Genomic DNA, 24,258 nt, shown 5'->3' with positions numbered 1-24,258 from the left:
GATTGAACTCAGAAGTGACTCAGCACGCACACATATAAGCAGAGGACTGGTACCTGCCTCTCCCCTATTGCTTCATCAGACCCTCCAGGTATGCAGGAACCCATGGGCATCTGGGACCCACTCACTCCTCACCCCCACCCTACGTGTATCCCACACTAGGTAGCAGCAGCCTAAGAAATATCTGCCAGGCAGGGACCCCAGTCCCCACTGCCCTGTCCTTCCAGGAAATGGGAAGGGTGAGGGATGGGAGATGCCCTGGGCTCCTTTCCCAGTGCAGTAAAGCAGAGACAGTGCTCTGACCTGGCCCAGAGCAGAGGGCATCCCAGCAGATCCCGCTGGCTGGCCTGGAGGGGCAGCAGACGGGGAGGACACTCACCACAGAAGCTGGGCTCCCGCCACCCGATGTGCACGCCCCTCCGAGCGCAGGCCGCCGCGTAGTTGGCCACCGCGTCGCACAGGCAGTCTCTGCCATCGGAGCAGGCGCACACGTCGAAGCGGCAGTTGCGCAGGTAGGGCAGCGGGCCCACGGCGCTGTGGCAGGCCTCGAACTTGGGGGACGTCAGGATGGCGCAGGCCTGGTCTGCGAACTTGGCTGTGGGGAAAGGAGGGGCGTGTCCAGACCGCGCACAGGTGCACGCACCCAAGACCAAAATCCCCGAACTCGCCCCGCCCCCGAGGCTGAGCCAACAGCAAAAACAGCTTCTCTCTGATCTGGGAACCATGGCGATTTTTCTTCCGCAGCCAATATTCTTTTTTAATCCGCTTCAATACACAATCAACTGCATTTCCCAGAGAGAAACTGTTCCCTGATGCAAACCTGGCATCAGCTGGGAAAGAGGGCGCAGTTGATGTAGGCCCCAGAAGCCGGAGCAGACCAATCTGCGGATGGCCACCCCCTGCATCTATCTTCCGGTAATGTAATTGCTGCTGAGACAGACTGAGAAGGTCCAGGGGAAGAACTGTGGACTACTCTTTTCTTTCCCAGGGTGTGGCCCACAGACGGTGCTCAATAAAGAGACTTTGAAGAATAAATGATCCAGATAATCAAATGCTGAGGATGAAAAGAAAGACCCACCGGCTCCAACCCCCTCACCATGGGCACAGTGTTCAGGAAACGCACTGGAACAAGGGGGATCTCAAGGGTTTGGGGGCCCCCTCCCCCACGGTGGGCGCTCCATCCCTGGAATGCACTGGAACTCGGGGATCTCGGGGCTCACATACTCAGGCGCGGGTTGAGGCTGCAGGGGTCACTGGGCTGCTCCTGCAAGTCCTCACAGTCTGCGCGCAGCTTCCAGGAGTTTCCGAAGTGCTCCACCAGGGGCTCGACCAGGCCCGCGGGCGTCAGGAAGTCATCCCTCTGGTTGCCATTGTAATTCCCGCACAGCCCGCACGTCCTCCCCGCGTAGACCGGGGACAGCTGTGGGGGACAGACCACGTGGAGCAGCCGCCCCAGCAGCCACAGCTTCCCTGCCCTCATGAGATGGTTTTCATCAAAAAAGGTCCCCCGGAGGGGAGGAATAAATATGACTTTAATACACCACAGCTAAGCCCTGGGCTGCCAAAGAAACTAAAAACCCGAAGTGCGGTATCTGTTAACCAGTTCCCAGTAGTTCCCCCTGCTCTTAAATCTTTAGAATCAAAGCCCTGTCCTCTAGGAAGCAATTCAGGGATGATCCCCTCACTTAAAGACCGGACACTGAGACCCAGAGAGGGACAGCAACTCACCTGAGGTCACTGAGTTGGGCCCAGCGATGGGCGGAGCTCTGCCACCCTGGCCATCAGAGGACATGGCCGGGGAAACACAGTGCAAAGCTGGCCCCCCTCTTTCTTGCACACTTATCTCTGTCACACACGTGAGAGAAGCAGGCTGAGCGTTTATGGCCCAAGTTTTCTCAGAACATACACTGAGTGACCAAAAAAAAAAAAATACTCTTTCCTAGCATCTAGATTTTAACTCAAGTCACTGGGCATCTTTGAGGAAAAAAGGCCATGAGTCCAAGAGGACCCCAGGGGTTGTGGTTATGATCCAAAGAGGTGGGCGGTGGGGATCAGCGAGGACCCAGGGGCAGCCTGCGAGGGGACCAGGAGAGGTGCAGGCCACTGGCATGTGCTCATTCTCGATGCTTCTGAGCCTGGGGTGTGCGTTCACGGGTGACGTGGGGGGTCCATGGTACAGCTGGAGTCATCTGCCCATCTCTTTTGGGGGGGAATCTTAGTTCAAACTGGAGCAGAGGCCTAGACCCACTGGTGGCCCTGCAATTTGTACGAATGCTAAGTCGCTTCGGTCGTGTCTGACTCTTCGTGACCCCATGGACTGCAGCCCGCCGGACTCCTCTGTCCATGGGATTCTTCAGGCAAGAATACTGGCGTGAGCTGCCATGCCCTCCTCCAGGGGATTTTCCCGCCCCAGGGATTGAACCCGAGTCCCTTATGTCTCCTGCAATTCCAGGAGGGTTCTTTACCACCAGAGCCACCTGGAAGCCCCAGAGTTCAATGGTGGCTTCAGGACCTCCTGTGTTCTGACACCTGGACAGGCTGGCTCTACAGGGTCATCTCTTGGAGCCCCTTCCAGCTTCCAGCTCCAACTCGACAAGACTCAGGATGAACAATCTCGTGAGGGTTTCAGACACATACATATGTATAATGGACCCAAGTTAATATCATTCAGAAAAAAGGAAGATGGAGTAACGTTTCCTTGTTTGCTTGGCAAACAGCAAGCGTTGGCACGTCAGGCAGCCACCCTTCCCTGACCTCCCACTGCACATGTTGGTTCCCCCCCCCCCCGCCCCGCCCCCGGCACTCCCTGGTGCTCCTCTGCTGTATCTCTCCTCCCCCTGGATGTATCACCTCCCAACGTGAGACACAGTTTCCTTGTCGGTTCTGCTTATTGTCCATTCCCCTCCATTAGAATTTAAACTAAATGAAGCCAGGATTCGGGTCTGTTTCATGTCACTGCTGCAACCGCGGTGGTGTGCTCAGGGAGTGAATGGCTGGACACTGTCTGGACAGATTTGTGAGCGAGCCAGGCGCTCCTCTGGACGCCAGCCCCGGCGGAGCTGGGGAGGCGCCTGTCCCCTCACCCACATCCCAGCACCGTCTCTCTTCCCTCCTGGTTCCCAGGCCCCCAGGCCCTCAAGCTCCCCCTGTTCACCCACCAGGCCTGCCTTCTCCATCATCCCCCGCTCTCTACAACTGTCTCCTTCCATCCCTGGGGCTAGTCTTGGAGGCTGGCTCAGCAAAGGGTTAGGAGGGTGGACACATCCGTGGAAGCCAGGCCTACACTGTCCAGGATCGGGGACTTGGGGAGAATGCGCCGGCTATTTGCTGTTTGGAATAAACCTCAGAGGCACTTCTGACCAAGTGAAAACTGTCAGAACCCTTTACCCTCCGCTCTAAGGCTGAGCTGGGCCTGCCTCACAGCTGGCACGGCCCCGCTGCCTGGATGGCGGGATTCACACCGCACCCAGGGAGCCACTGGCAGCTTCTCTTTTGCCCCACCTCATCCCACTGCCTTGGTAGGAAGTGGGGGTCCCCAGCCGCCGCTCCCAGGTGTCCTGACACCAGCTGGTGCCCTCCACTCAGCGGTCCCCACAAACCCGGGGTCAGCATGGGAACGCGCTCCCTCACACACACCAAAACACCTAGGACGTTCCCCAGGCTGGTCACCTGCCTGTAGTCTTGACCAGTGAAGGCCCCTTCTCTTTTGTCAAACCCACCAAGCTCGGCCCCAGAGATAACCCTGCAGAAGCAAGTCCGCCTTCTCTCCTCGGAGGAGACAGAAGGCAGAGGAGCTTGCGGGGAGGAGGTCAGCCGCCCAAGACAAAGCGTCATGGGTCTGCTGAAGCGGGGTGGCAGGGCGCCTCGCAGATCAAGAGCACCCTCCCTGTGCGGAGGGAAGTGCCTGAGAAAGCAAGGGAGTTAACGGGGCTGCCTGCCTTGGTGACCGGGGTGTGGGAGACCTGAGTTCTGCTCACTCTGTAACCAAATGACTGTGAGTCACTGTCCTGCTCCAGAAATGAGCATAGCTTTATTTCCAACTGTACCTGAGGGTTTGATAAGATCTCTAAGATTTTCATGTTCTTCTTTTTTAAGTTGTTGGGTGAAGGCAACTTTTATTTTTTATTTATTTCTCTATGTGTGTGCCATCACTCAATTATACCCAACTCTTGGTGACCCCATTGACTGTAGCCTGCCAGGCTCCTCTGTCCACGGGATTCTCCAGGCAAGAATACTAGAGTGGGTTTCCTACTCGAGGGGACCTTCCCAACCCAGGGATCGAACCAATGTCCCTTGCGTCTCCCTCATCGGCAGGCAGATCCTTTACTATTTACTTTTTACTACTGAACCACCATGGAAGCCCTTTACTGATTTGTTATTTATTTATTTGGCTGCTCCAGGTCTCATCTGCAGCATGTGGGATCTAGTTCCCTGACCAGGGATTGAACCTGGGCCTCCTGTATTGGGAGCACAGAGTTTTAGCCACGGGACCACTAGGGAAGTATCAAGATTTTCATGCCCTATAATCTTAGTGGTCAAAGCTTTATTTTCTTATAAAAGGAAAAATAAAGGTGTTGATTTGGAACTCTCTCAGGGACTTGAAGAGAAAGAATATGACATCACAAGGATGGAGGGCACCAGGATGTCCTCAGGGACACCCCAGATGCCCATCACAGGATCATACAGAGGCCTGGGGAACACTGGGACCCCAGATGAAAAGGGGGACCCTCCAGGGATTTTAATATATCCAGGGCAAGGGTTCTCAAAGTGTGGTCTTGGGACCTGTGGGATGGGGTGGTCCCGGAGGCCCTTTCAAGAGGTCTATGCGGCCAAAACTATTTTCCCATGACTTTTTCCCTCTCGTTCTCTGTGAGTGTGCAGTGCAGTTTTTCAGGGCCTGCGTGACCTGTAACACTGCAGAGGTCAACAGGATTCCAACTGTCTTCTGTCAAGACAGCCATTAAAGAAATTTGCAGACACATAAAACATTGGTATTCTCACTCCTTAACTTTGTTTTGGAAAACAGATTTTTTAATCTTTACATTAATATGTAGTGACTTCACTATTGGTATTTTTTAACGAATTAACAAGGGTCTCTGATTTAATTTCTAATCTGGTAAATATCACTAGATAAGTGAAAGTGTTAATTGTTCAGTCGTGTCTGACTCTGCGACCCCATAGACTGCAGTTCTATCCATGGGCTCCTCTATCCATGGGATTTCCCAGGCAAGAATACTGGAGTGGGTTGTCATTTCCTTCTCCAGGGCATCTTCCCAAACCAGGGATCGAACCCAGGTCTCTCACCTGGCAGGCCGGTTCTTTACTTTGTGAGTCACGAGGGAAGCAATAGAATACATCAATAGATACAACCCCTTAGCAGATCTCAGCACCTTCGGTAAAATTTAAGAGTGCAAAGGCATCTAAGACGTCCAAGTGAGAAGCACAGGTCTAGTGGTGGAGACCCTGCCCAGGTAGCTGATCGGGGTTGCAGTCCTGGGCACGTCTCCTGGGTCCCATGAGTCTTGCTTGCTTTGTTTATGAAAAAGCAGTGACAGTACCTTCTGGGGAAATTTTCCCAGGAAAACACGGATCTGGAAGCCAGCTCTGTGAAATATACAGATCCCTATCCAAGAGTGACTCTAAGAACACAGAGAGCAGTTGGAAGTGACCCCCAGGCTGCCAAGCCTCTGGATGGGGGTGAGGGGGTTTGGATCTGGCAGCTCCCAGAACAATCCTTCACAGGTAGTGGGTACATGACCCAGGTCTTCGCTGTGAGTCCCACAGCAGGCACCCCAGGGAACACCCTCTGATCACAACCCTTGTTGCAGTTAGGAGCCTGAGCAGTAAACCAGCTACCCACCACCGCCCCCAGTGCAGCCCTGCAGGGAGCCCACCCAGGCTGGAAACCCTCAGAGGACCAGAGCCCAGCACCCAGGAACTCCCAGGGTGAACAAGGGTCTTCCAGACAGCAATCACCAGCCTCTCACACACAAGAGAGGCCTGTTTCTCGCTCTGGGGGCTCAGGGCGGGTAGGGAGAGAAAGGAATTCCCCTCCCGCCCTCGAGCTCTCCCATCAGAGCACAACAGGGGCTTTGTGTGGTCCGGCTGCCAGGAGGGCGCCTACCTTCAGCAGCAGCCTCCCGCGGCCGTCCCAGTCTATCTGCAGGTCCTCCCCGAAGCTGAGGTGCAGGGAGGCCGTCACAGTGTGCTGGATCCGGAGGTCACCTGGAACCAAGCAAGGTTGGGATTCAGGCTTGGGGTACGGCCAGGGCAGAGGGCAGCAGGCAGATGGGTTGTAGAGAGAGGTGGGCTTTGTCACAAAGGACTGTGGCAATGAAAGCAGTCAATTAGGGGGCAGCTGGGGGTGGCCATGAGGCTTACAGAGGGTCTCAGAGGAAAGGTGGATCAGGGTGGGTGCAGCGCAAACTGGGCTCCACGTAGAAGAAGGTGCCTCTGCATCGCTCCAGTAGCCTGCCATTTCCCACACTGCCACAAGGGGCAGTAGAGGCTCCTGCATCCTCAGCTTATACACATGCCCTGAGCCAGGATGGGTTTTTCACTGAACCTCTTCTAACCCCTTTATCATTCCCTGGGCTGTGGCACATGCTTCCAGGCTGAGTAACCCAGTTCTCACCGCTGAGCAATGCTGTGAGCAAAGCTAAACCTGAGGTTTTCTCTGGAGACGACGTAAGAGGCACACCTCTTATCCTAGAGAACATAGGATCTCATGGGAGACCCACAGCATTAAGCACACACAGACAAGCTGTGGACCCACTGGCCCAAGTTCACCCACTCTGTGCAACAGGGGGATGCTGAGCCATGAGGTGGCCAGTGGTCATAAGGAAGAGGGGCGGGGTACGGGAGCCCCTTTGAGAGTGAAGGTTGGAATCATGCTGTGGGTAACGGTGCATTGCCGCCTGGCAAAGTCACTGACTGAGCAGGGAGCTTTTCCCAGAGGTCACAGGGTCACCTGGCTTTGCCCCATGATGTCTTGGGGTCTGACCCATCACCAGCCACCCCCCCATCATTCAGCTCATCCTCCTCCTCCAGGAAGCCTTCCTTTCTTGCAGCATAAATTCAGACACCAGCCTGTCCTCCAACAATAGCACTCCTTCACATTCTCACAGAAGAGGCGGCAGTGAGGGGTGGGGGCGCTGAGGGCGAGCTGGGTGGGGGCCTCCAGGGGAGGAGGGCGCCCACCTTGCAGGAGGGGAATCTGGACGTCCTGGCCATCCAGGGCGACTCCACCCCCGTGCTTCAGCTTCAGGAGGCCGTGGTGCGGGCTGGGCAGGCGGACAGTGACGGAGCGGGTGCAGACCGCATCAGGGTCGTCGGCACACTGCCAGGAGGGGCGTGCAGAGGGGTGTCACCACCACCCCCAGCCCAGCCCCCAGCCCATGCACTCAGGGAGACCCCAACCAGGCAGCCTCAGCTTCGCTCACTCGGAACCACTCTCTCCTCAAGACTCTAGGCCCAAAGAGAATCAGGGAACCGGATCCTCAAGGAGCCCTGGGCGCCCTGTCTGTCCTCCTCTTTGCTGGGTGGTCCAGAAAAAAGAAGTACACATGGAGTCACCTTGGCCCTCATCCCCGTGGGCACCCCGGGGCTGCCTGGCGGGCTCACCTGAACAGTCTCTATGACGACGGAGAAGGAGTGGTCCTGGCAGTCCTGGGCCAGCAGGTACTGGCAGACCCCGCTGAAGGTGAAGTGCCTGTCGTCAAAGCTCTTGAAGTGGGATTGTCCTGTGATGAGACACTCTCCTGGGGGGACAGGGGGAGGGGAGAGGGGGTGTCCCAGTGGGTCCCCTGGGGGTGTCCCAGCGGGGGGCACTTCCTGGGTTTCTCCCCACCACGGTCTAGAGAGGGGCCCCACAGGAGGACTCTACTCAGGCCCCACTCCTCTGGCCATGGGAGGTCAAGGCCCAGTGGGTCAGTCCTGAGCCTCAGGGTGTGAAGTCACACCCAGGGGGCTAGGCTGCGGGGGGTGGTGACGCTGGGTGGTGACGCTGGGTCAGAAGCCAGGGTGAGCTCCAGCTTTGGGCTCTGGGCTCACTCTGGCTCCCAGCCCTCCCCACTGCCTCCTTGGGTTCTGCTCTGCTGGGGTCAGAAGCCTTTCTCTGCACTGTTATCATGGGGGCTCCCCCCAACCAGGAGAGTCCCTGAGGGCGAGAAGGCAGAAAGCCAGCCCAGAACAGTGATGGGGCCAGCAGTCCAGGGGCCGGGATGCTGTCCTCACCCCCTGCCCAGCCGAGGGGCAGCTCTCAGGCCTCCTCATGGGCAAATCCCTGCTGGGACTTCATCGGGGCCAGTGGGGGCCCAGGACACCATCTGCCCACTATCTCACCACCGCCCGAGCCGGCTCCCCAGCCAGGCTGACACAGCTGGGGGTGGCAGCGAGGACTCCCCAGCATCACCCTGCAGCCCCAGCCCTCAACTTGCCCCAGATCCAACCGCTATTCTGTCCTCCCCAGGCCCCGGATCAGCCCATGGTGCAGGCCCAACACACCCTGGACCACAGACCATCTGTGGGGGGCAAGGGGGCTCTGCCATCATCTCCAGTGATGCCTGCTGGCCCCGCCCCACTCAGGGCATCCCCATCTTGGGGCCCACAATGGCCCCACTGAAGCCCAAGCAGTATCTGGAGTCCTTCCCAGCGCCCCTCTCCGCGTCCCCTCTCCACCTTCCCCTCTACAGACAAATAACCAGGGACACAAGCCATGGCTGTTCCACAAAGTGGGAGCCCTCCTTCCCGGCCCTGTCACCCCCAGCCTGCAAACAGCAAAGACTCATCCTCCACGGCACGGATCTGCTCTGCACCCCAAGTTCCCCCTAGGTGGGCCCTACAGCCAGCTCCATCTCCAGGGGCTGATGCTGGGCCCTGTCACACAGTCAGGAGTCCCCAAAGGCCTAAGGCAGAGGGGGAGGGGCGTGCCAGCTGCCCACCTGTCAAAGACCAGGCTTATCAGCCCCTGACTACCACCTCATGCCTATATCTGCACTGAAAGGCACAGCAGGCATGGGGTGGGACCCCAACTTGGGGTCTCCAGGTGTGGCCCTGCCCTTGGAAGTCAGGGGGAGGGCAAGTAGCCCCCAAACCTCCATGAAAACCCTTAATCAGAGACTTCCCTGGTGGTCCAGTGGCTAAAACTCCACTCTCCCAGTGCAGGGGGCCCAGGTTCCATTCCTGGTCAGGGAACTAGATCCTGCACCCCACAACTAAGACCCAGCACAGCCAAATAAATCAATATTTTTTAAAATAAAATAAACAACAGAGTTGGGAGGGCTTCTAGATTGAGCTTATCTACTCTCAGGAGGTGGTGACCCCCGTTCCATGGGGAAAGAAGCTCCTGGGCTCAGGACCTTTCCAGAGCTTGCCCTGTGTACCTCTTCATCTAGCATTTGTATCCTTCTTTTTTTTTTTTTTGTAATAAACTGGTAATAGTAAGTGTAGTGTTTGCCAAAGTTCTGTGAGCCATTCTAGCAGTTACCATGGCTGGCATCAGAAGTAGGGACGCTTGGTTGCAGACCTTCACCTCCGGGTTCTGCACTAACCCCAGGTAGTCAGGCTCAGAAACGCAGTGAAGTGTAGGGCACCCAGGTGGCATCCAGTAAGTCAGAGAATTGGCTGTTGTGGGGAAAACACGAGTGCATGGTGCCAGAACTGTGAGCAGAAACAAGTCAGGACTTCCCACTGCACTGTCCCCCAAGAAGGGCACGAATAAGGGGTCACTCTTTGTGGAAGTCAGAGCGTAACGAGCAATGACTAGGGGCAAGGGTGGGCCAGGGTCACCCCGGCTGATTGCAGCCAAGCTGGAATGCCAAATCCACAGGTGTCACGAGAAAGCCTTTTTTAAAAAGAGACTTGTTTATTTGGCTTCATCGAGTCTCAGCTGTGATCTGTGGCCTTAGTTGCCCACGGCATGTGGGATCTTACTTCCTCGACCAGGGATCAAACACACATCCCTGCATTGCAAGGCAGATTCCTAACCTGGACCGTCAGGGGAATCCCGAAAAAGCCTTTCTGAAAGGGATTTTTCAGATGCTGTCATCATTCCACAAAGTGACACAGCCTTGTGCATCACAGGTCTTGGCCCCGTCACAGGGAAATGGGTGGGAATGCTTCCCCCAGCCTCTCTCTGTTTTCTCAAGAGCACTCTAATCTGAGTAAGAAATTGGACTTGCCTTATCTCTGACAATGCCCAGGAAAAGAATGGTCAATGAGAGAATCCGCAAACATTCAAAAGCAAAACCTTGGGGCCTGAATCTATTCCTCCGATCTGATTTCCTGCTCTGACCTCCCCTGATGGGCATCCTTAAGTTTCCCGGGAATCAGAAGTCTGAATACTGTATTTAGCTTATCTCCTTGGTACAACTGAGGGATGGGGCTGCCTCACAGGAAACCCAGGAACACAGCCGTGCTGGAGAGCCGTGAGGCCAGGGGGCTGGAGGAGGAGCCAAAAGGATGGGCTGCACAGTGACACTCACCCAAGCCCTGCCCACAGGTTCCCGAGAAGACCAAGTTCTGCCAAGAGCACGCCCACAGGTTCCCAAGAAGACCAAGTTCTGCCAAGAGCACGCCCAAAACGTTCCCAGCCACTTGGTCAGCAAAAGGCAGCTGGACATGCCACTGGCCACCACTGGACGCAGCAGGTGGGCAATAAAGGTTTGGGTCGTCTCCCGCAACTTCCAATTAGCTTGATTTCATGGGGATCCTGGACACGTGTCTGTGTGTGTGTGTGTTAGGCACTCAGTCATGTCTGACTCTTTGCGACCCCATGGACTGTAGCCCACCAGGCTCCTCTGTCCATGGAATTCTCCAGGCAAGAATACTGGAGTAGGTTGCCATTCCCTTCTCCAGGGGATCTTCCCAATCCAGGGACTGAACACAGGTCTCCTGCACTGCAGGCAGATTCATACTGTCTGAGCCACTGGGGAAGTCAACCCACATGGCAAGTACGAAATAGAGGTCAGGCAGTTGTGAGTCTGAGTCTGTGAGTTGTGAGTTTGTCTCTGTCTTATAGCAGCTGTGTGACTCTGGGTGAGTTACTTGACCTCTCTGAACCTGTTTCCTCTTTTGTAAAATGAGAATAAATTGCACCTGCCTCATAAGGAACAGAAAACGTCATGTAACTGACCGAAAAGGGAGATGCATCAGGAGAAGAGCCAGGGTCATGGCGGGGGGCAGCTGGAGGGGAGGAGGCAGAGGGAGATCTGAGCAGACAAAATTTGCTGTAGATGGAGTTGGGGCTAAACAGAGGAGAAAGTGAAAGGCAGGGATTGTATTGAAACTTCTCCTAAATGGATTTTCCAGGGTGGAGACAGGGTAGGAGAAATCATTGGGTGGCCTGGTTTTTCTAGCTCGCGTGGTGCTACGCTCAGGCACTCAAACATATCCGACTCTGTGCAACCCCATGGACTGTAGCCCACCAGGCTCCCCCGTCCCCGGGATTCTCCAGGCAAGAATACTGGAGTGGGTTGCCATGCCCTCCTCCAGGGGATCTTCCCAACCCAGGGATCAAACCCAAGTCTCCTGTGGCTCCTGCATTGCAGGCAGATTCTTTACCTGCCTCAGATTCTTTTACTGAGACACCTGGGAAGCCCTTGGGTCCTGCCAAAGTCTTTGGCTAAGGCATTCTGGAAAATTTCTGGAAATTTCTCACGTCAAAGTGAAAGTGAAGTCGCTCAGTCGTGTCCGACTCTTAGCGACCCCATGGACTGCAGCCTACCAGGCTCTCCATCCATGGGATTTTCCAGGCAAGAGTACTGGAGTGGGGTGCCATTGCCTTCTCCTGCCAAGGTCTTTGGCTAAGGCATTCTGGAAAATTCCAGAAATTTCTCACGTCAACTTTAAAGAATTATCAAGCCCTTCTTCCTCTTAATTTTCCAAGGAATCTGCGTCATCTTTGTTTAGTCATCCATGACCTTGCAGGTTTCACAGCTCACGCAACCGTAATCCTCTGAGCAAACAGGTGACAGGAAATAGGGTGAAAGCTTTGCCCAGCTGCAGTCTCTGGTTTCACTGCTGGGGGGCTCCCTTGGCTGGCTGGAAAGGAACAGTTTAGCACAGCTGGTGCTGCAGCTGTGAACAGGGGCTGCATCCAGCCTGCATGTCCAGGTGAGGAGAAGCTGCCTGGCTACGTGGCCCTCCCCGTCTGGTAAGGGAGGCTGCACCTCTCCACCAGGAGGAGGGCAGTGGTGTCGGGGGAAGCTCCCTACCTGGACAGTCCTCATTGCTGCAGACCCACTGGCTGTTTCGGCAGATGCTGGTGGAGAGAGACGCACGGGTTATGGGTGGGTCTGCAGAGGCAGGCATCCATGAATGGATTTGGAGAGGACACCGCCACCCCACAGCCCCCAAGGAGGGGTATGGGGCCAGAAAGCCACCCAAATCAGAGGGGGGCTTCAGGAGGTGACGGTGCACCTAGTGGGGCTTCAGCCGCAGAGGAATCATGGAGACAACACCAAGGCAAGGGAGCAAACCCTGACAGACAGACAGGAAAGGGAGAGCAAGCGAGTCCACCCAGGCACAAAGCAGTTGAATCTCTACCCTCTCGACACACATGCACACACACACACGCACACGCACATACACAAACACACACACATGCAACACATACATGCACAGACACACACAAACACATGTGCACACCCACACACACATATATACACACAATATACACACGTACACATATAAACACACATATACAAAATGCACACACATGCACACACATATTGCTGGTGGAAGACAGGGTGGACTCTGACGGGGTAACGCCCTGACCGGTGCTGGGCAGCCCTGGAGACTCCTGGAAGACAGCCCAGGAGGGAAAGGCAGCCAGGGACAAGGTCTTGAGGTGTTCCCCTCCCCTGTGTGAGGTGGGGGACACCCAGAGCAGCTTCTGGAAGAAATGGCTTGAGAGAAGCAAAGGCAACAGGAAGAAAGAGTCGCTTATTAAAGCATGGCTGGGGGTGTGGCTAGAAACGCTGTTTGCCCGTGAAGCAGCCTTACCCCCATCCCCCCTCCTCCAGGCAGATCTGTATATAACCCTTGCTCCCCATCGTCAACCTTCATGCCTTTCCCAAACCACCCCCAGCCCAGGCCTGGTCCTGCTCCACCTGCCAGTACCCCGAATGCCCCTGCTGGCCCACCGGCCCCTCCCCAGCCCCTGGCAGCTCCCCAAACCTGCACTGCTCAGCCCCAGTTACCAGGTGTTGCAGTCTCGCGAGAGGGAGGCGCCTGGAGGGTATGGCTTTCCAGCATGCACACAGGGACACTCGGCACTTTCCACACAGTGGCCTTCATCCAGGAGCTGTCCCTCTGGGTCAAGGGCATCAAGACAAAGACTCAGCCTTGTCACCATCATGACTCATCTCGCAGCCACAGAAGCCCCGGGGTGGTCATCCGCTCAGGGCTTCTTGCAGAAAGCTCAAAGGATTCATTCTATGATGCTGATCTTTCAGTTTGCAAAGTGAGGGGTTGGGGGGGGGGGGGCTATTTATCTCCACTCTAGTGATGAAGCAATGGGGGAAAGAGTTTTGTTCAAGGTCTTCCAGAAAGGAAGTCATGAGTCTAGGCTGAAGGCTTCTCCCAGAAAGCTCAAATAATTTCTTTTCTGTCTATCTTGCACAGAGGTGGGGGAAGATTGTTGTCTCCATGTTCGTCTCAAAGACACGGAGGCAAATGTTTCATTCAAAGTCTTCCAGTAGGCAAGTCATGAGTGGAAACACACAGGACTCACTCTCAGTAATTAACCAGGACTTTTCACCAAAGCTCACGAGGGCTCTCCTGGAAGAGACTCTTTTTCAGCTGAGCTCACATGGCCAACCCAGGAGAGAGTTTAGACTGTCCTTCTCCCAGACCACGCCCTGACTCTTAACCGAGAAAACACTGCAGCTCAGATAGAGCCGTGAGCCACCCTCTCCCCCAAACAAAGTCACTGTTGGAGCCCAGATCACCCTACTCCCCAGACACACATGCGCTTTCGTGGATATGGTACAACAGGAAAACATAAACCAAAAATAAATGCCAACTTAATTCTGGCCACTCTGTACAAAGACTTTTAAAAAAGTAAATAAAGGGCCTCTGAATTCAGCGATGGGGAATAAACACAAGTAGCCTTCATCTGGCTTCTCCGAGCCAAGGGCACTGGCAAGGTCTCAGGTTTGTAAATAAAGTGGGACGTCTGTTACCAGGGCAGCTGCAGCCATCCACACACTGCTCCCGACACACTTCGGTGATACTCAGGCTCCGGCAGGTCCTGTGGCATGGGGACACACACTCCTTGTACTCCATGCCCACAGGGCAGTCTGGTCCTGAAACAGAAAACCCAGGAGTCTCCCTGGAGCCAGTCCCCTCCAGGCAGCATCTCAAGGGCCAAGAGGTGCTCAGAGCCCTTGAGGCCCCTTTGTCTGGCCCCCCTGTCTTCAGTGCCCCACGGGCCATCTCCACTTCAGTGGCACCTCCCAGGCGATCCGCTGACCACTCCTGCCCTGAAGGGGCATCTTCCACCTTGTGGGGCCTGGTTAAGACTCAGCAGGGTCACCTGGCACCACCATGCTCCCCCTCAGACACCTGATCCCCACGAACAACTAACCACTCTTTGCTTCTCTGCTTTGTCCTTTTCCCCTAAACCCCTCTCTGAGGGATGCCAAATGCCTCCAGGCTGAAAATGCAAGGCCCCCAAGGCCACACAAGTCGGAAATGGGGTCTTCCATCCCATCCCTTTTCTGAGGGCTCCTCTTCCTCAAGAACTTGGGCTCGGGATTTCCCTGGTGTCCAGTGATTAGGGCTTTGCCTTCCAATGCAGGGGGCGTAGGTTTGATCCCTGGTCAGGGAGCTAAGATCTCGCATGGCCAAAATAAAATAAAATAAAACAGAAGGAATATTGTAACAAATTCAATAAAGACTTTAAAAATGGTCCATATCAAAAAATTTTTTTGAAAAAAGAAAGAGATTGGGTTCAATCAGACACCCCACCCAGAAATGGGCACACAGCATCTTCCAGGCTAGGGGATGGTCATTCTTAACTATGTCCCCTGAGTGGCAGGACAGCCCTCGGAGCTCATCACCTAAGCCTCTGTTCCCACTGGACCCAGCCTTTCATGGATAAGGACGGCTCTCCTTTGTCTCTCTACTGGCCGCTGACTGATGCTCAGGCGGAAGAACCAGAAGGACCTAGCATCCCAAACCACCTCTCCTCCAAGATACCTTGGTCATCTGACCCTCCTACCTTCGAAGACCTGAAAAGACAGCCAGTCCCCCTTCCAGAGGCGAACCCAGCTGTCAACAACCACCCTTCTCACACCCCCATAGCCAAGATGAAAAGCTCTAACTTAGAAGCTGGAAACACACACACACACACACACACACACACACACACGGAAAGGTGTGTGTGTGTGTGTGTGTGTGTGGTGTAAACATTTGGGCTGCCTGCCCTGCACCATCAGCCAGTGTGATCTACGGGAAGCCTGCGGGGGGCAGGGCAGGGGAAGGAGGAGGAGGTTGCCTGCAAGTGACTGCAGCAGCTCCTAGTTCTTCACGATAATTTGGGAGTGGTGACTATCACGATGACTAGGGACCCAGTGAGATTAGACGACTGGGTGCGGGGGAGGGATGGAGAGTACCAGCCAGAGGAGAGAAGGGAGGCAATGACAGTCAGGGACTTGAGAAAAGCCTGCCGGGATACCGACATCCCCGCCCTGCTCCTGGTCAGTTTCAGACTTGAACGGATGAGACCCCCCTGCAGAGCTTGGGGAACAGCTTTTGAGTCCACGAGGAAGCGGAGGAAGCGGGGAGGCCGGGCGTGACAACAGAGGCAGGAGAAGCGATATGGGGACTTGGCCAGGGGAACCTTTCAAACCTCCTTGAAGCCGTTAGGGAGGGGACTCGCTCTGTGAGCCAGGAACAGGGGGCAGGAGCCGCGCGGGAACCGGGGCCTCGGTCAGCACCGGCTACTTGGGGTGGGACACCCAGGACGGGCCCCGCCCACCCCGGCGGGAGGTGGGGTCCCGCGCAGACTCACGGCAGGAGCTGTGGTCCGCCCAGCCGTACAGCAGCATCCCTTGCTGGGCGCAGGCGCGGGCGTACTCCAGAAGCACCGGGCAGGGGCAGCGCAGCCCCTGGACGCATGCGCACAGCATCCGCTCACACAGGGCCACGAAAGGCTCGGGGTCCACCAAAGCGTGGCAGCGGGCGAACACGGAGGCCGTCTTCAGAAGCTGGCACTGCTCCCACAGGCCCTGCGGGAAGGAGAGGCCACCTAGGAAGGCTGCCACCCACACGGCCGGGTGTCCCCTGACCTCGAGGCTTGGAGGCCCGCCACGCCCGGAAATCCAAGACCGCTCTCTCACACCCAGGAGGTGCTTGTCCACGTCTGTCAGACGAAACGGTCCAGCAGTTCGTGGAACTCTGTCGGACCCCTGTTTGGTGGGGCGCCCCCAGGCCAGGGCAGCCTTGTGAACTGAGCCCTGGAAATGCAGCTGCCAGGGGCCTGGCCTGCAGGGGCAGACAGTGTCCTCTGAAGGGCAGGGGTAAAGAGGTTCTGTGAGTGAAAGGAGCAGAACTTGAAGTTCTTGTGGAAATTCACCAGAGGCTTGAGGATCCCAGTGAGGAAGGCCAGGCATCTGATCCGCACCCACCTGGTCACCTCCCCTCCCTGAGCTTGGTTCCTCCATCAGAGATGAGGTTTACAAAGCAGACCCTCCAGGCTTCATCCCCAGAGACTTAAACTCCATGTGTCAGGGATGAAGCTGAGCAAACATTTCCAAGATGGTTCCTGGGATGGACCAGACTGGACCAGTTCCCATCAGCAAAAACATGCCTGGACTCGACAGAGTGTCCCAGGGGTGCTGCCAGGTTAGGGATGTTCCTAGGTTTTATCACTTTGTTGACAACCTAAACCCCATAACACAAGCAGGTTTGGAACTGTTCTCACTAATGACTCCTGGACACGTTAGTATAAACACCCCTCCCTGTAAGTTGTATTTGTGAGCATCTTCACATTCTGCATTTTGGTAATTTTTCTCAGTAACATGCATGCCAAGTCTCTTCGGTCGTGTCTGACTCTGTGCGACCCTATGGACTACAGCCCGCCAGGCTCCACTGTCCTTGGGATTCTCCAGGGCAGAATACTAGAGTGGGTTGCCATTTCCTCCTCCAGGGGATCTTCCCAACCCAGGGATCGAACCCACGTCTCAGGTCTACCTGCGTTGGCAAGCAGGTTCTTTACCACTAGCGCCATATCAGAGATGTTAAATCATGAAAAAAAAAAAAAAAAGCGTTGGTAATTTTTAAACTCGTGTTTTTGTTTTTCACAATTTAACGTTTCTGAAATCAGAGCACATCTTAAAATCAATATTGCACTTTGTCTTCAATTTGACATGAGGCAGTATGTTGCTATAACTGATGCCCACAGGGTACACGATTTCCTTCCTGTACAGGCATGTTCTCAGAGTGAAGGGAAGCCAGCTGTTGATGGAAGGACTTCAGCTAAAATGAAGGAAGTACAAGAAGAGCGAGCTGAGTCCTGGAGGGTCAATCAGAGCAAATCCGCATTCATAAAGGGGATGGTGAAAAAGAGCAAACAAGTGACCAATTTTCAGGAGAGAGAACTCCAATCTCCTCTAAGTGTACAAGATCAATCAGGACAAGGCTGGTTCTGCTCAAGGAGCTAGCCCCGTGGTCTCTAGAGGAATAGAAATCTGACCCAGTGCTTCTTCCCACCTGGGAGAGCCACCTGGGGGGAGCCCCAGGGTCATGTGGTGGTCCTGGGGAAATGTGTGTCCTGTCCACAGTGCCCTGCCCTTGCCTGACTTGCACAGTTTGCCATCAGAACCAGGGCCCTGATCTCCATAGGCCCCTGGGAGGACCCAGGGAGCTCCGAGGCTAGCTGGCCCAAGCAGTTGGGCGTAACTGGTTCCCTCTGCACCTGAGAAAAGCAGCAGTCACATGGACTGCTAAATTGCAAAGCTGCAGCAAGCAGGCTTGTGGAAGGATTATTCGCAGCTCTGCAAACTGAGAGCTGTGGCTGAGAACAGCCTCCCTCCCTCCATGACCCTACCCTCCTGAGCTCTCCCCCGCACCCTCACATGGCAGAGAAGAAGGAGAGGCTTAAGCCCAGCTTTGCCCCAGTTGGGATGGGGCACCTGGGATGGGGACAAAGCTCACTCTTCCATGGAAAAGGGCATCCTGGAGCAGAACGAGGCTCCAGCTGCACACACTGCCTCACAGGTGGGCACGTGGAGCGAGTGACCGATGAACAAAGACGGCCACCTTGGGCCTGTGTTGCCAAGGTGGTGACATGCGCCGGTCCTTTACCACCCGAGCACTGCAGGGGAAGCTGAGGTTTCTGAAGACAATGCCAGCAAGAGTCCTGCCCTGGCTCTGGTATGACATCACAGCCCCGGGCCCAGCTTCTGCCTCTTCCCTGTGCTGGCTGTGTGACCCTAGCTGCTTACCTAACCCCACCTCCTCTGTGGCTGCAGTAATAACAGCGCCTATTTGAAAAGACTATGGCAAACTATGACTGCACCACACTATGACTTGGACCCTGAAAAGACGTAAGTCAGAGCTATGTGTTTTCCAGTAGTCATGCACAGATGTGAGAGTTGGACCATACAGAAGGCTGAGTGCTGAGGAACTGATGCTTTCAAATTGTGGTGTTGAAGAAGACTCTTGAGAGTCCCTTGGACAGCAAGGAGATCAAACTAGTCAATCCTAAAGGAAATCAATCCTGAATATTCATTGGAAGGACTGATGCTAAAGCTGAAGCTCCAGTGCTTTGGCCACCTGATAACTCATAAGACCTGACTCATTAGAAAAGACCCTGATGCTGGGAAAGATTGAGGGCATGAGGAGAAGGGGGCGACAGAGGATGAGATGGTTGGATGGCATCACCAACTCAATGGACAAGCGCCGGGAGACAGTGGAGGACAGGGGAGTCTGACGTGCTGCAGTCCGTGGGGTCACAAAGAGTTGGCTGTGACTTAGCGACTGAACAACAATCTGAAAGGATGAAAGTGAAGACTGGATGGAATAATGCACGCCAGAGGCTTAGCCTTAGAAATGGTGACCCCGTTTCACCATCATCATTGTCACTGACATTGATATCCTGGCCACCAGAGAGAGCCCTTCCACTGTCCTTACTGCCATCAGGCATCTCTTCAGAATAGTGAACAGGTCGCCAGCAGGACAGAAGGATATCTTTGTCCCTTTTCCCATCTCCATCTGCCTGGGTTGTACAGGGGTGAATGGTTGCAAAGGCAACACTATCAATTCACTAGTATCTTGGGGGTTCCCTGGTCAACAGAGGGCTGCTGTTATTGATCTTTTCTTTGGGATAGTCACAGTCCTCCAGAACAAGGTGGGTGTCTTTCCAGTGGGGGTGGCTGGGGGAGGACCCCACTTTTCTTTCTAGTAGACATCACTGGCACCTGAGACTCCGGGAAGGAGGCTGAGGCTTGTGTCTGATTCTTTCTATCCTGTCCCACTGCCTGGCCCATCAGAAATACCACTCAGGATCTTCCCTGGTGGGCCAGGGGTTAAGGCTTCACCTTCCAAGGCAGGGGGTGAAGGTTCCATCCCTGCTTGGGGAACTAAGTTCAGCTAAGCCTCACAGCCAAAACACCAAAACATAGAACAAGCAGTCAGTTCAGTTCAGTTGCTCAGTCGTGTCTGACTCTTTGCAACCCCATGAACCACAGCACGCCAGGCTTCCCTGTCCATCACCAACTCCCAGAGTCCACCCAAACCCATGTCCACTGAATCAGTGATGCCATCCTACCATCTCATCCTCTGTTGTCCCCTTCTCCTGCTGCCCTCAATCTTTCCCAGCATCAGGGTCTTTTCAAATGAGTCAGCTCTTCGCATCAGGTGGCCAAAGTATTGGAGTTTCACCTTCAACATCAGTCCTTCCAATGAACACCCAGACTGATCTCCTTTAGGATGGACTGGTTGGATCTCCTTGCAGTCCAAGGGACTCTCAAGAGTCTTCTCCAACACCACAGTTCAAAAGCATCAATTCTTCGTCACTCAGCTTTCTTCACAGTCCAACTCTCACATCCACACATGACCACTGGAAAAACCATAGCCTTGACTAGATGGACCTTTGTTGACAAAGTAATGTCTCTGCTTTTTAATATGCTATCTAGGTTGGTCATAACTTTCCTTCCAAGGAGTAAGCGTCTTTTAATGTCAATATGGTGACAAGTTCAATAAAGACATTAAAAAAAAAAAAATGTGCTATGCTTTAGTCGCTCAGTCGTGTCTGACTCTCTGCAACCCCATGGACTGTAGCCCGCCAGGCTCCTCTGTCCACGGGGATACTCCAGGCAAGAACACTGGAGTGGGTTGCCACGCCCTCCTCCAGGCGATCTTCCCCACCAAAGGATCAAACCCACGTCTCCCTCATTGCAAGTGGATCCTTCACTGTATGAGCCACAGAGAAGCTCTTTAAAAAAAGGTTCTCATAAAAAAAAAAAATGTGGAGGAGATTACTGGTCTCTTACAGGGCAGTTGAGGGCACTCTTGGGGTAGGGGCAGGAGCTTGGGCAATTGCCTACCTCTTGCCACACACACAATTTGGAACCAGAGAGAAAAAAAAAAACAAAGGCAACTCCATGGGGTTTTCTAGTGGTGGCTCCCATCGCCTGGGCTGTAGGACAGTGGCTTCAAGCAGTCCCTGCACCACATAACCAGCTCCCAGGCACAGGGACCAGGCCCCTCGGCGGACACAGAACCAGTCAGAGGAAGGGAGAAACCCAGGAGTCCAGGCGTCCCCTCCCCCTTTCAGAGCCCAGGGTGGGGGAGCAGGGTCCAGTGTGGCTCGTCTCCAGCTGGCCCACCTTCATCCCTGCTCGATGGAAAAGTGGGAACAGTACTCCAGCACATTTCCTGGGAGGTCCCTGGAGGTAGTAAATGGTTTTCAGAAAGCCTTAGCAAGAAGGGTAGGTTCTGATCACTTGCCTGCAGGAGGGAATGGATTTCTGCAGACATGGCCACCTCCCTTAGAACAGTTCCTGAGGCGTCGACCATCTGCATCTAAAGCCTGCCTAGCCTTTCTTTCTCAGAGAAAAGGGAAAAGCTGTCCTCTGGTCAGCCCTGGCCTGAGCTTGGTCATGAGAGTGATCACAGTGTGAAGGTCAGGGAGGATTTCCAGATGCCTGCCAGTCTTTAAAGCCCAACTGGCCTTATCCCACAACGGTAGCACAGTGGCACACCTGGCCTGCCATCTGCTCCTTCCAGGATCCCCTGATCCATCACCCGCATCCTGATTCATCCCAGGGCACACAGCCTGATTCGTCCCGAGGCACTCCATCCACTGTAGGGTCTGGTGAGCAGGCCTGGGTTTTCATGCCTATTACCACATGCCCTCATGGAACCCAAGTTATCTGTGATGTAGGTGTGCTTTGCCTGTCTCCTTGTCCACGGGAGCTGGACATAGTCATGACTGGCAGTGTTGGGTGGGTCAGGAGGACACAAGTTCCTGGGTGGCTGAGCACCCCTGCCAGGCCAGGCCCCAGGCAGGATACCTCCATGGACACAAGTCCAAGATGGAGCTACTGTGTCCTCTGAGAGCCATGGAGAGACAGGGACCAGCAGGAGGTGATCATATGGTCACTCAGCGAGCATTTAGCTGTGTGGTCAATAGAAAAGGCAAGTCTAAGCCCCATCCCCATTTGGAAGGCCGAGTCCCAGCATATGAGGGAGGCAGGGAGGCCTGGCCTTCCACGGCCTGAGCCCAGCCTCCTTCTCTCGCTCACCCCTCCGCCTCCCCACGTCCTGCATTGCTGATAGTTTCCTGAACACACCCCAATGTCTTGTTCAATTTCTTGCACATCTACTATGTCCAGGCACTGTGCCAGGCAAGACCCACAATAGAAAGCTAGTTAGATGCTCCCATAGGCCCCTGGGTGCATCTGCTCTGGTCTCCATTTCCAGGGCCATTTCCCCATTTCCCTGCAGGCTTTTCAAAGACAGGAGCTGTATTCCCAAGTCACGCATGAAAGTGAAAGTGTTAGTCGATCAGTCGTGTCTGACTCTTGGCGACCCCATGGACTGTAGCTCACCAGGCTCCACAGTCCATGGGATTCTCCAGGCAAGAATACTGGAGTGGGTAGCCATTCCTTTCTCCAGGGGATCTTCCTGACCCAGGGATCGAACCCAAGTCTCCCACACTGCAGACCGATTCTTTATCATCTGGGCCACCAGGGAAGCCCAAGACATGCATAGCAGGCTGTACGAAAGTGCTAGATCAACAGTCACGACAACGGCAATGAGAGAGTCATACCCTCCAGTTCTCAGGGAGTTTTCAATAGACCTGCACCAGGTATTTCCATGGGGAAGGTTTATATCACAGCCTGAAGACCTGGTCTCAATATAAACATGTCTCCCCAAGGGTGTGGCCAATCACAGCAAGAAGGAAGCTGCCGCCGAGACACCAGGGAAGGAGGTACAGTCTGAACCAGGCTCTGGACACTACACAGGACTTACTTAGGTTTCAGGCCACACCAGACAAGGCCGACGGCCAAATTCAGGCAGCAGGAGACAGAGTAATTACGGTCGAGCCAAACCCTGCGTTGCTAACAGACGCCCCAGGAAAGGCACAGCTGCCCCTGAGACGCTGCTCTGATAGGTCAGTGCCTGGGCTTCTCCTAGCAGCTAATTCTGATCCTTGTCGCGGTCCCAACCTTGTGGACTCTCCTTGAATCAGCTTCTGTTTTCTCCCAAGCTGGTCCTCCAGACCCTCTCTTTGTTACTCCCCGAGTAAAGCACTAGGAGGTGTCTTTCTCTGGGCACTCCATCCACCATAGGAACTGGTGAGCAGGCCTGGGTTCCCAAGCCTGTTGCCACGTGTCCTCACGGAACCCAAGCCATCCGTGACACAGGGGTGTCTCCATATGTCTCCTTGTCCACGGGAGTGGACACAGTCATGCCCGGCAGTGTTGGGTGGGCTAGGGGGGCACAAGGAGTGGGCAGCTTCCTGCGACTGCTCATCACTCACCCAAGGCCACTGACCTACAGTGCCCCCAGCTGATGGCCCTGCAGAGTCTCCACCCTTTTCCTGCTCTAAGGACAGACAGACCACACCCCTCTCCCCTCTGTGGTGGTCTGTGCTCTCTGTAACCCAACGAATAAAGTTGTTTCAGAGACCAGCAGGTCACCCTCTCCCACACAGAGGCCTGAAGACCCCTTCAAAGAACACAAACTTCAGGACTTCCCTGGTGGTCCAGAGGCTAAGACTCCACACTCCCAATGCAGGGGCCTGGTCAGGGAACTAGATCCCTCACGCCGCAACTGAGATCCAGCACAGCCAAATGAAAATGAGAAAATATTTTTTAAATAAAGTTAAAATTTTTTTAAAGAACCCAAACCTCAGAGGCTAAATACAGCCTTTCTGATTTAGAAACTGAGGCAGGAGAGAATAAAGAATTCAATAGGTCAGTAGTTCTCAGAGTGTGGTCCAGGGACCCCCAACAAACTCCCAAGATCCTTGCAGGAATCCTCAAGATCAAAACTAGTTTCATAATAACACTAAGATGTCATCTGACCTTTATGCTCTCATTCTTTTGCAAAAGCACAGTGGAATTTTCCAGAGACTACATGATGTGTGGACTCACAACAGGCTGGCTGCAGATGCAAACGTAAGAACCAGCTGCTTTCTCTCAAGCCAGACAGTGAGGAGGTCTGTAGAACTGTGAGACAACACTATCCTCCTCTCAAGTTTTTTTTTTTTTTGGCTTGGAATTTATACTCATTTTTATTAAAAAGATGGTATTTGTGTTAAATTGGAGAAGGAAATGGCAAGCCACTCCAGTATCCTCGCCTGGGAGATCCCATGGATGGAGGAGCCCGGCAGGCTACAGACCATGGGGTTGCAAAGAGTCAGACATGACTTAGCAACTGAGCAAACACACATTCATGTTAAATATCATGTCTTAGTTTTAAATAAATGTGTATGTTTATGATCTTTCTTTTTGATATCTAATAGGGTAAATATTCGGAGAAGGCAATGGCAACCCACTCCAGTACTGTTGCCTGGAAAATTCCATGGACAGAGGAGCCTGGAAGGCTGCAGTCCATGGGGTCGCAAAGAGTCGGACACGACTGAGCGACTTCACTTTCACTTTTCACTTTCATGCATTGGAGAAGAAAATGGTAACCCACTCCAGTGTTCTTGCCTGGAGAATCCCAGGGACGGGAGATCCTGGTGGGCTGCCGTCTATGGGGTTGCACAGAGTCGGACACGACTGAAGCGACTTAGCAGCA

At 54.3% G+C, this 24,258-nt stretch overlaps 1 protein-coding gene across 1 annotated transcript in view; it reads right to left on the bottom strand.

Annotated features, from left to right (window-relative positions):
* VWF (von Willebrand factor) overlaps positions 1-24,258 on the bottom strand; it is a 122,437-nt gene that overhangs the window by 76,718 nt on the left and 21,461 nt on the right. The window contains exons 7-15 of the mRNA XM_052641007.1: positions 16,016-16,232; positions 14,184-14,306; positions 13,200-13,311; positions 12,213-12,259; positions 7,621-7,757; positions 7,198-7,336; positions 6,122-6,222; positions 1,222-1,417; positions 377-592 (exon numbers count right to left, since the gene is read on the bottom strand). Of these exons, the coding sequence (XP_052496967.1) occupies positions 377-592; positions 1,222-1,417; positions 6,122-6,222; positions 7,198-7,336; positions 7,621-7,757; positions 12,213-12,259; positions 13,200-13,311; positions 14,184-14,306; positions 16,016-16,232 (1,288 nt within the window). The remainder of the gene's footprint in view (positions 1-376; positions 593-1,221; positions 1,418-6,121; positions 6,223-7,197; positions 7,337-7,620; positions 7,758-12,212; positions 12,260-13,199; positions 13,312-14,183; positions 14,307-16,015; positions 16,233-24,258) is intronic.

Source organism: Budorcas taxicolor, chromosome 5 (genome assembly GCF_023091745.1).
Source record: "Budorcas taxicolor isolate Tak-1 chromosome 5, Takin1.1, whole genome shotgun sequence".
In the NCBI taxonomy this organism is placed as follows: Eukaryota; Metazoa; Chordata; class Mammalia; order Artiodactyla; family Bovidae; genus Budorcas; species Budorcas taxicolor.
Note: the sequence above shows the minus strand (reverse complement) of the source record. Positions and strands in the feature narration are given on the sequence as shown.